The 12,012-nt window shown below is 36.1% G+C and overlaps 1 protein-coding gene across 1 annotated transcript in view; it reads right to left on the bottom strand.

The window, feature by feature from the left end:
- Positions 1–10,896, bottom strand: part of TM9SF2 (transmembrane 9 superfamily member 2) — a 76,798-nt gene extending 65,902 nt beyond the window's left edge. The window contains exon 1 of the mRNA XM_001376903.5: positions 10,380–10,896. Coding sequence (XP_001376940.2) covers positions 10,380–10,754 — 375 coding nt within the window. The 5' untranslated portion in view covers positions 10,755–10,896. The remainder of the gene's footprint in view (positions 1–10,379) is intronic.
- Between the last annotated feature and the right edge of the window lie 1,116 nt (positions 10,897–12,012).

The following is a 12,012-nucleotide window of genomic DNA, read 5'->3' as shown; positions in this document are numbered from 1 at the left end:
AAATATGCTTTTGTAGTTAAGAATACTATCTTAAGTCCTTTGAGTTAGTTTTCTCTCCCTAAAAGATAGTGAAATCCCTTTCAAGTCATGGTTGGCTCATGCTGTTGACATCTCTCTATCATTTGAGTAGCTAACAGGCATTAGGGGCTCTAAAGATCCTCTCTGAAGATAGGTTGGTGGAAATTGATGGATCAATCACTCAAGCAAGCAAGCTTCACTGGGATGTATCAATTAGAGGTGTCCTCAATACTTTTAAGAAAAACAATCTAATTTGCATGGAGTTAGGAGTCAGAATATCGTTCCTACCATAGCTATCTTCCTGTGACTTAAGGAGAAGCTCCAGAGATGATTAAACCTAAGAACCTACTACTTCTGATGATTGATTCATATAAGGACAAATAAATGATTAGTCTAGTACAATGGAAAATGTCAGATATGGAGTTGGAAGACCTGAGTTTGAATTTTGGCTCTAACTTTTAACTATGTGACCCGGGGCAATATATGAACAAATGTTTATTAAGCATCTACTAAATGCTAGCCAAATTACAATTCTCTGGGTCTTAAGTTTTCTCATCTGCAAAACTTTTAATTTTTTATTGTCATGCAAAACACGTTTCCATATTGGTCATTGTTGTAAGAGAATATTCATACATAACCAAAACCCCAAAATAAAACCAAAGATACACTGATGTGAAAGACAACTCCAACAGCTTTCTCTGGAGCATCTACAAAATATTGAAGCTTAATTAGAACATATCTCTATAGTCCTTTCCTTTATTGATATGTATTGTCCTATAAAGTTATGGAGAAGCTATAAATCTTTAGAAGCACATTATAGTATAGTTAGGTAAATTCTAGGGAGGCAACTAGGTGGCTCAATGGATAGAATGCTGGGCCTGGAATAAGGAAGACCTGAGTTCAAATCCTTACTTCTTAACTGTGTGACTCTGGGTAAGCCACTTAACTTCTGATTACCTGACAAAAGGATCCACTGGAGAAAGAAATGCAAACCACTCCAGTATCTTTGCCAAGAAAATCCCATGGATACCTATAGTCCAAGAAGTCATGAAGACTCAACTACAACTGAATGAACAAACAATTACATGACGGACCCCAAAAAAAGTTTTCACTGTCAATTTGCAGGTTTGACTCTGGTAGTGTGTTCTAGGAATACATCTTTGGCTCTAACATTCAAAATTTTTATAAATAACTGGAGAGAAGGTATAAAATAAATGCTCATCAAACAAATGCTCATCAAACATACAAGATGAAATAAATGGCAAATGACAAGAATGATCCCAAAAGATTTTTATATGCTAGAATAAGTCACCTCTTAGAAGATAATACTCAAACAGGGATAAAGTCCTACATTTGTGATTAAATCAGCAACTTCACACGTATGCGAGACATGGTAGGAGTTGAGTGAATGTTTATCAAACAATAGTTGTGATGAAAATGTGACAGTTTAGTGGACTGCAGGTTGAGTGTGAGTCAATAGTGAAACAAGGTAACAAAAATAGCTAACATGATCTTTGGCTACACAGTGTCCAGAAATCAATGAGCTAACTATATTCTGTCCTGACCAGTCTACCTCTGAACAATTGTGCTCTGTTCTTGGCCACTAAATTTCTAGGACACTGGCAAGGTAGAATTGGTTTAGATAGTGAAGAGACTAGAGAAATGCCACAAGAGAATCAGTTAAAAGGATCGTTAGTGTGAGGAAAAAAAATTTCATTTTTTAAAGAGTATTCAAAGGGTTATTATGTAGAAAAGGGATCATACATGCCCTTCTTAGACACACACACACACATACACACACACACACACACACACACACACACACACACACACACACACACCCCCAGAATTAGAAGTAATCAGCAAAATCTGCTTAGAGGCAGACTTTGAAAAAACTTACTAAGAATTATAAATGTTCTAAAATAAAAATCTACCCTGGGAGGTGGTAAATTGTAAGTTCTATATCAATGGAGATCTTCTAAAGAAGTTACTGTACTTAGTTGAGTACTTATTAAGGCAGGAGTAAAGCAAATGGTTTCTTTTTAACTTAATGAATAGAGAATTACAGAATTGGAAAATATCGCAGAGGTCATCTAATCTAGGCCAAAATCATCCTATAAAACATCTCTGACAAGTAATTTCTTAAAAAACTCAGTATCTTTCAGCATCATCAATTATCACCCATTTTCATTTAACGAACATTGAGGGTACAACTAGGTAGTACAGTGAATAGAACCTGGTCACGGGGACTTGGGTTCAAATTTGACCTCAGACCCTTTGTAGTTCTTTGACCCTGGGAAAGTTATTTAACTTCAACTGCCTATCCCTTACCACTCTTCTCCCCTGGAATCGATACTTAGCATTGATTCTACAACAGAAGGTAAGAGTTTTAGAAAGAAAAAAAAACCATAATATAATGTCTACTAATTAAATGTCACCTCCCACTCTACCTTTTTTCTAAAAGTTGTCCCTTGTTGTGATTTCCTTCCCCACTTAAAAATCAATTAGATCTATCTCGAGTATAATAAAAAGAGTGCCATTTGTATCAAGAGTACCTAAGTTCAAGTCCTACTTCTATGACTTACTTGCTGTTTAATCTTAGGGGAGTCATTTCCCCTTGAAGGACTTGTATCCTCATCCACAACAGATTTCCTTCAAATTCTAAAATTTTATATTCTAAAATAATCACAGATAAGGTCCTAAGTCATTACAGAATAAATGAATGGAAAAATATTAAATGTGCACTTATTATGTGGCAGGCATTATACGAAGTAGTAGATAGAAAAACAAAGACACTTCTCTCAAAGACCACAAGTGCTATAATTTATTCCTCTTTTAAACATTTTAAGGAAACTTTCCTTTTGCCTGAGATTTCTAAATAAAATACAAAGCATGACTAGTCTATTCTCTAAGAATTCTTAATACTGAGGATGGGAGTAGAGAAGATTGAATTATATCATATTTTATTTTAATAGCTTATTTTTAAAGGTCTATTCTCTCCCTTCTTTTTCTTCCATCTATAATCTTACTTCCTATTCTGATTTATCCTATATCTAACCTCAAATCTGTTCACAGTTTGTTTTATTACATGCAGGGCCCCGGACAAATAATCTACTGAATTTCCCTGTCTACATTGTTTTTCATACCTACTTAACCAACACTATTTTTTTCTCTCATTTTTCCTTCTTCCCTTAATTTTTCTTCCTGCTTTTTGAGATTCCAAGGTAGCAGGCAAGAAATGGATGGTTTTGATGAATAATCCCAGCTAAAAGAAGCAGATGATTGATTAGACACAATGGAATGAAAATAAGGCAAAACTGCAAAAGTCTCTCACAGACTTAACTTTTAAGAAAACAGGACTTTTTATATAGAAAACTAGGCCTAAAGATGGAAATTTGGCCTCAGGTACTTTCTAGCTAGTTATATGACCCTGGGCAAGTCACTTAACCCCAACTGCCTAATCCATACCACTCTTCTGCCTTAGAATGGATATTGATTCTAAGGTAAGGGGTTTAAAAAAAAAATTTTTTTTAAGTAGTCTGTGGTTATGTCAAAAGGTTTAGACCAAAAGGGTCAAACAGTCCTGCCCACATAGGCCCACAATGCTCCCAAATACCTCCCAAATCAGATTAAAATAACATTGGAAAATAAAAATGCATAATACAATAATAATATGTGGTATTCTAAGTTGATACTAATCAGAATGGTTTAGTGACCCCATTTCCATTTGAATTTGACATCACTTGTTTAGCCTATTTGAACCTGATAGTAATATCTGTTTAGATTACTGCATATAGTAGAAAGAAGGAATAACTAGGGAAGAGAAGAGGTCCTACTTTGGAAATAATCTAAAATTTCATGAGGAGAATGTAGGAAATAGAGATGGATGTCCATGAGTCGGTTACTAAGATATTTTAGAATTGGAGAGGGCCTTAGAGATTTTGACTAACTCCCTCATTACATACTTAGCTGAAAAATCTCTGGTTCAAACCCTGCCATGTCAGACTAGACACTTGTCTGAATTCATAGACTTTTTCCTGATAGTTAATTTTAGAGACTTGGTACTCTTATGAGGTAAAATAAATAAACAAAACTAAGGCTGGAGAGGCTTAGACTAGAAAATGTGTTTTAGCAAACAAATTAGAGGAACAAGGAAGTATCCTTTCAGATCAATTGGCAAGGGAATAGTTTATGACTAAATACGAAAGAGAAAGGATCCCAGAAGATAACATAATTTTTATTATGTGAAATCTAAGTTTCTGCATAAAGCAGCTAAAATTAAAGTTATGAAAAATATTCACAACAAATTTCTCTGATCAAGGTTTCATTTCCCAAATATAAAAGGGACTGATTAACATTTAGAATAAGAGCTACTACCTTATTGTGATCAAGCACAAACAGGTAATTTTCAAATGAAATTGAATGTATCAATAGCTATATTAAAAATGCTTCAGAATACTATTACAGAAATTTAAGTTATGGCACCTTTGTTTTTTTTAATTTTTATTTTATCTATTTAAATTATCCATACCCATCAAATTGGCAATGGTAACAAAAGAGGAAAATGATAAATGTTGGAGGGGCTGCAGGAAAACAGACACTTATTGTGGAATGTGATTTGATCCAGTGATCAGAAAACGATTTCCAAAAAGTAAATTGCATATATACATATCTTCTGACTCAGCAATATTACTGCTAGGCCAATACTCCCAAAGACATCAAATAAAGAGGAAAAAGATGAATGAACAAAAATATTTATAGCAGCTCTTTTTGCAGTGGCAAAAATCTGGAAACTAAGGGAGTGCCTATCAAAGAGAATGACTAAACAAATTATACTATATCAATGTAATGAACTATCACTTTAAATTACAAAAAAGGATGGTTTTCAGAGAAATCTGGGAAGATTATATGAACTGATGTAGTTTGCAGTGAACAGAACAGGATAATTTACACAGAAAGAAAATCATAGGACACCTCTGAAAGACTTAAGAAAATCAATGCAATGATCCATAATGATTACAGAAGATTGATCATGAATCACTGCAACTGACCTCCTAACAAAGATAATAGACTAAAACAGAATGAGATATACATTTTTGGACAAGCAAATATGCAGCAGTTTATTTGCCTTGATAATGCATATTTGTTATAATGTGGGTTTTTTTTTTTCACTTTTTGCAGGGTATGGGGAGAAAATAAACACTTGATTGAAAAGAAAATAAATTTTTAAAAAGAAAGGAAGGAAGGAAGAAAAAGAAGAAGAGACAGGATGGGAAAGAGACAAGTAGGATATCTATTTCCAAGAGAATTATTCATGGACAACTAGAGGATTAGTGAGAGGTAATAGTGAGCCAAGCAAGGAATAGGAAAAGAGACAAAGGTTTCCAGGTTCAGGTGAACAAAGTAGAAAAGATTCAGAAGACACACTTACCATGTGGATGTAGTGGACTCTAGATATGAAGGGATAGGTAGGTTATGTGAGTGTTATTTTGGATGAAGTGGTAGAGTTTTTTTAAAGAACCTTGCCACCAGCCAAAGAATCCAGAGGGAGGAAATTTTTAGTGACTACTTCCTATCTTCTTTCTTAAATTTCTCTCACAAACCTCTAGTCCTAACAGATCATCTACACAAAAAGGATGGGTGAAGAGGGCCAGGGACCATTTTATTGAAAAAATTAACTTTTAAAGTGACAGTTTTGATCTCAGCTCTCCTCATTTTGAAACAGTAACTTCTGAAATATAATTTGATACAATATGGCTGAAGTAATCACATCTAAGAGAAATACAGGAAAGCTAGAAAGAGCACTGGACTTGGAAGATCTGGATTTGAAGCCTAGTTATGCCATGTAATATTAGTATGATCGTAGACAGATCATTTAACTTGTTTAGGTCATGATTTTCTCACCTGTAAAATAGAGATGTTCATAATATTGTACTTTGTACTAAGTCATTGGATTGCTGTGAGTAATTGATTTATAAATGTGAAATACTATTATTGATGGTGTCGGATTTTGGGCACTGCCAAAAACACATACAATTATTACATTAAAGAAGCAAGGAAATGAAGCTCTTGTTCAAATAAATAAATGACAACTAAGAGTTAATAATGGAATCTTTTTTTTTTACTCAAAATTGTTCTACCAAAATCTGAAAGGATACCAAAGCTGAACTAGAGAATGAAAAAATGCTTAAATCTTCAACCTGATCATGGCAATATTGTTGTATTCACCATTTTTACTCCATATTAAAGGTATCTAAATTATTTAAATACATGTATATATTTATTCCCTTGAAATATTTATATCAATAAATACAATTTATACAAAGTCTTTGAGCGAACTACCTACAAGCAAGAAACAAAAATGAAAATTCTCTTTGAACATTTTTTAGATTTTAAAATTTTCATAAGGTGGGCATGTGTCTACTTGCACTCTTTAATATATAATTTATGTAAAACATTTATTCCTAGTTCTAAGAAATCACAAGAGTGCATACTTGGCCACTCATATAACGAGGAAAGAAGTCCCTGTTCCTTATCTAAGAATACATGATCTACACTTCAAATAAGTTGAAAATCTGGCACACTTTGTAGTGTTAACTGTGTTACTTGTTCTAAGTTCTACTGTTGAGAAAGATAGTAAAATATACTGTTAATTTTTAGAAAACTAACCTCCTAGATTTCACTAATTTGCATATTCTCAATATTTTATTTAATGCTCAGCAGTATTTTACAATCTTTACAAATATGAAATAATTAAATTTTGTGCAGTCTGAATTTCTGTATAACAAATTGGCATAACAGTATTACTTCATAGACAGAATGAATGGCAAATCCAATTCACTTCTACCTACTTCTAGGATTAGCCAATATAAAATATCTTCTTGATCTGAAAAACTGAGATGGATCTAGAAATAAAAGGGATACTACAGCTATACTTATGTCTACCTACCTTACTGTGATTATAGAAAATGAAGAAAAAGGAAAAATGCAAAAAACAAATGAGATTGATCCCAACTGCCTAGCCTTACTGCTTTTCTGCCTTCGAACCAATATGCAATATTGATTCTAAGATGAAAGGTAAGGGTTTGAAAAAAAAGAAAACAAATGATAAAAAAGAATAGCACTGAGAAACAGAATCATCTCAAACACAGATACAATATATTACCAATAAACAAGACAGCAAAAGAATAAAACTATACCAAAATAAGTATATAAAGCAATGCTACAGATCTTCCTCCATCTCAAAATAAAAAAAATTTAACACCAAAAGACTTGTATCTATATTTTATCTTCCCATTAATGCAAATTACCTTGCATATTAAGCATCATCATATTCTACTAGAATGATAGGTTACTCTCATTTTGTAGATGTAGAAAGTATCAAAAAGAACATGGAACTCAAAATTTTTAAATGAACATTAACAATATTTGCATGTATGTAATTAAGAAAAAAGATAAAAATTAAATGTTAAAAGAAAGTTTCAAATAAGTTGTCTAAAGTCAGTGAGAGAAGTAACAGAATCTAATTCTTCCTACACATGATTCCACACTTAAGGTAGTAAATATGATGCCATCTTTTGGAAAAATTCCTTTCTAATTTTATATTACTCATTTCAAAATTTTTAAGGCATGTTCTTTCAGCTGCTTAAATAACTTAGGACTGGTCATAAGACTTTATACTCCTTTTCAAATATGGACTTGGATCACTGAACTAATATAATCAAAACTGACTTGCTATTTATAGGCTCTCCTCAAAAAAGGTAACTGAATTTGACAAAGCCAGAGGGCTCAGGGAAGAAGTAACAAAAAGAGACTTACATGAGTTATTCTCTACTTTTTCAAAAGATGTTTCTACTCAAATATTGTACTAGATGTAATTCAGATGACTAAAAGAGGGATTTCAGAGCATCTGTTCCCCTCTAACCTGTTTTCTACCCATCTAAACCTATACTGATCTCCACGAAATATTTCTTGAGTTGACTCAAAAGTTACTTTTGAAAGATAATTCAAAACTACCTTACTGACAAGCTAACTGCTAATGTCACATTAAAGAATTACTTATTTATTATCTAATCATCTAGATTAAAGTTTAAGAACTGATTACTCTGAGTTCTTAAGCAACTGTCTCTATCTTCCACTTCAGTTGATATCAGGATTTCCATTTTGGTTAGGCAACCCTACTACAAAAATCATATTATTTAATCAAACTTAAATAAACCTTCCATCTATAGAAATGTTTGAAGTTTTCGAACTAATCTAGATATACACTACCCTGGTGTCTATCAGAAAGTTAACAAATATGAGAGGAAATACCTTTTACATAACAAAAAGAACAAGCATGATATTTGTTGTTATAACATAGACTAACGAAAATAAAAGTTTAAATAAATCTTATTTCAATCATGCTTTAAAATCTTGTTAATAGAGTGTTAAAATTTTGAGGAAAATCAATTTGACTCTCTAAGCTATTAAGGGGAAGACTGTGAACCACAGGCCCAACTATAAAATGTAACATCTTGTACAATACTAAATCTTATAACATTGTTGTTGCTGCTCAGCTCAAGACTCCATTTGGGGTTTCCCTGGCAAAGATAATAGAGTGATTTGTCATTTCCTTCTCCAGCTCAGGTTTTACAAGTAAGGAACTGAGGCAAAAAGGGTTAGTTAAGTGGCTTTCCCAGGGTCATACAAGCTAGTTAAATGTCTGATGCCAAATTTGAACTCAGGTCTTCCTGATTTCAGGTCAGGTACTTATCTACTGCGCCACCTAGTTGACCCATATTATGATGTACTCTTTTAAATGTACTTTAAGAACTGGCTGAACATATATATTGCTTCTTCCTTCACTACTAGTAACTCGAAATACTTTAATCAGTTTTTAAGAATGGCCCTAGAAAGTTCTTAGTGTTTCAACAACCACTTGATTCTTTTCTGCCTTTTTTTTTTTTACAAATATCTCAAATGGAAAAAAGAAATAGTTGGGAGAAGTATATAACCTTCCTCCCAGGAGGAAGTTATAGGAGGAAAAAACACCACATTACTTTTGAAAAAGTGGCAAGTAAAGGTTTTTCATTGGCAAGAGTAATAATAGTATGAATTGTGTGCACTCCTAGGTATAACAATCTATAAATAAAATATGTGATGCTTATAATGAAGTGATTGTCCAGGGCTCAGACATTTATGCTAGGGTAACAATGCTTTCACATAGTAGTTCCTTAATAAATGCCTGTTGAATTAAATTGAATTGAATTGTGTGTGACTTCTATTGCCAACCTTCCAAGTTAGGGACTATAAACTTTTTTAAAAATGTTCTAATATAACTGATTTTGTTTGTAATCCCATGTGCTTTATTTTATGCATTTAAAAACATTAATTGGAGGACGGTTTGAGGTCTACAGGTTTCACCAGACTGCCAAAAGAGTCCATTGCTTCCCATCCCCCAAAAAAGGTTTAAGAACCTTTCTGCCCTTTATTTGCCCTACAGGTTCTTAAAGCAACTAGGTAATACAGTAGACAGAGCGGTGAACCAGGAAGACCTGAGTTCAAATGCAGTGTCAGGCATTGTGTGACTCTGGATGAGTCATATTGGGAAATGGTTCACTTTGCTCGCCTCATTTTCCTCAATTGTAAAATAGGGATAATATAGCACCTACTTCCTAGGGTTGTGGTGAGAATCAAATATTTGTAAAGTATTTAGGACATTGTTCAATTGGGTCCAACTCTTTATGACCACTCCCCCCCTCCCCCCCAATTTGGGATTTTCTTGGCAAAGATACTAAAGTGGTTGGCTGTTTCCATGAACCCATTTTGCGGAGGTAAACAAGGTTAAGTGCCTTGCCCAGGATGACACAGTTAATTAATTGTCTTTAGCCGAATCTGAATCCAGATCCTCCTGACTCCAGGCCTCAGCACTTTATCCATTGAAGAAACTTGTTGCTCTATTTGATAATAAAAGCTATATACATGATAGCTATTTGTTGTTCTTGTCTTTACTATGAACTAGAATGAATTACTACAATCTAAAAAGTAAGTGATGTGCTCTATGAGGACGTGGTAGGGTGCCTACCTGTATCTTCCTTCCTTCTCTCCCTCCCACAGGAGCTTAGTACGGTGCAGTCCAGGTGACTCCCTTATACCATGGACCCAAGGTCTTAAGACTTTTGAAACTGGACTCAAGAGTGCGTAAGGGGGAGGACGCACTGGGTGACATCGCTAGCCCCAAGCTTCCCAGGGTCAGGCCCTACACCCTAGGAGGCCTGGGGCCTGGCCGGGCCGCCGCTCAACTCCCAGCCTCGGCCCAGCCCTCCCCATTCGTCCCGTGCCAGCCCTCGTCCTCCACCAATACCACCCGCCTCGCCCACCTTGCACTCAGGGCTCTCCTTTCCCTCCTCGCAGAAGTTGACCGGCGCCAGGCCCGGCAGGTAGAAGGAGTTGCCTGGGCCGGGGGCGACCCCCAGCAGCAGGGACAGCAGCAGCCACCGCCACCGAGAGAAAGACGACGGCCGGAGCCCCGGACTCATGACGGTGTGTGGACCGACGACCGCGGGAGAAAGGCCAGCTGGGAGGCAGGGAAGGAGGGACCGGGAAGGCCCGGGGGCGAAACACGGAGTAGCGGCGTAGCAGGAGGTGGCGGTGGCGGCCGAACTGGAGGGCGGGTCGCCGATGGCCAATTCCGGTAACACTAGAAAAGACGTCCACCTCCGCAACAGAAACCGAACCAGGCTACGACGGAGCATGCGCAATTTGACTGCGCAGGCCCAGTAGGCAATTGTCCCATAAGAGTTTCCGGGAGAGTGTGTACAGAGAAAAATCCAGGTTCCCGGTTTTCTTTAGACCCGTGGCAGAAGGGAGCTGCAAGGAAAACACGGCAGGCGGAGGATAACCTGTAAAAAGGGGCAAACACAGACGAAGTATCTGCTACATCGAGAGATCGACTTAGTGTGTACGTTAAGGATTCACATCCTTTTCTGTGTCCGACCCCTTTGACCCCTTGGTGAAGCCTGTTACTCAGAATAACGCATTTTTAAAATTTATGGATTTTTGATTCCTTTAAAGTATATGGACGTGGGGGCAGCTAGGAGACTCAGAGGATTGAGAGCCAGGTCTGGAGACAGCAGGTCCTGGGTTCAAATTTGACCACAAATACTTCCTGGCTGTGTGGACCTAGGCAAGTCACTTAACCCCAATTGCCTACCCCCTTACTACTCGTCTGCCTATCTCGATTCTAAGACAGAAGCTGAGGGGTTTAAAAAAAAAAACAAAACAAAAAACAAAAAACAGACTGATTAGGAGTGGGAGGTAGAGGACAAGCATTTATTAACCACCTACCATGTACTAATTACAATCATCTCATTTGGTCCCCATAACAGACAACCACGAGAAGGTAGATGCTATTTTTGTCACTGTTCAGTTGTGTCAGACTCTTCCTGACCCCATTTGGGGCAGGGACACCAGAACAGTTTGCCATTCCATCTCCAACGTGTTCCCATTTTACAGATGAGGAAACTTAAGCAAACAGGGTTAAGTGACAGGCCATACAGCTAGTTCAGATTTGAACTCAAGAAGATGAGTCTTCACCCCTCCCCTGCAAGATGTTATTATCCCCATTTTAGAGTTGAAGAAACTGAGTCAAAATAGAGGTGAAGTGACTCACCCATGATCCCATCTACCAAGTCTATCTGAGTTTATTTTTGTCTTCAGATCTTCTTGACCATTTCTTAATAGATTTTTAAAAGTTTGAGGGAAATCAATTTAACTTCTCAAGTAATAGTAAGAGATCCTGAGTCTTGGGCCACCTAGCTATATCAGGAAATCTGGGCAATGGCTCCAAATTGGCTATTTGCTAACCAAATGAATTAGTGCCCTCCTCTATAAAAAATGGATAACCATTAAAGCATTCCCAGGCTTTGGGTTTTGTGGTGGAGAAAGTACTTTGTCAAACTTAATAGTTCCAAAGATTTGTGATCTCATTGATAGGGTTATTTTCTTTAACCA

The sequence above is a fragment of the Monodelphis domestica genome, chromosome 8 (genome assembly GCF_027887165.1).
Source record: "Monodelphis domestica isolate mMonDom1 chromosome 8, mMonDom1.pri, whole genome shotgun sequence".
Taxonomy (NCBI): Eukaryota; Metazoa; Chordata; class Mammalia; order Didelphimorphia; family Didelphidae; genus Monodelphis; species Monodelphis domestica.
Note: the sequence above shows the minus strand (reverse complement) of the source record. Positions and strands in the feature narration are given on the sequence as shown.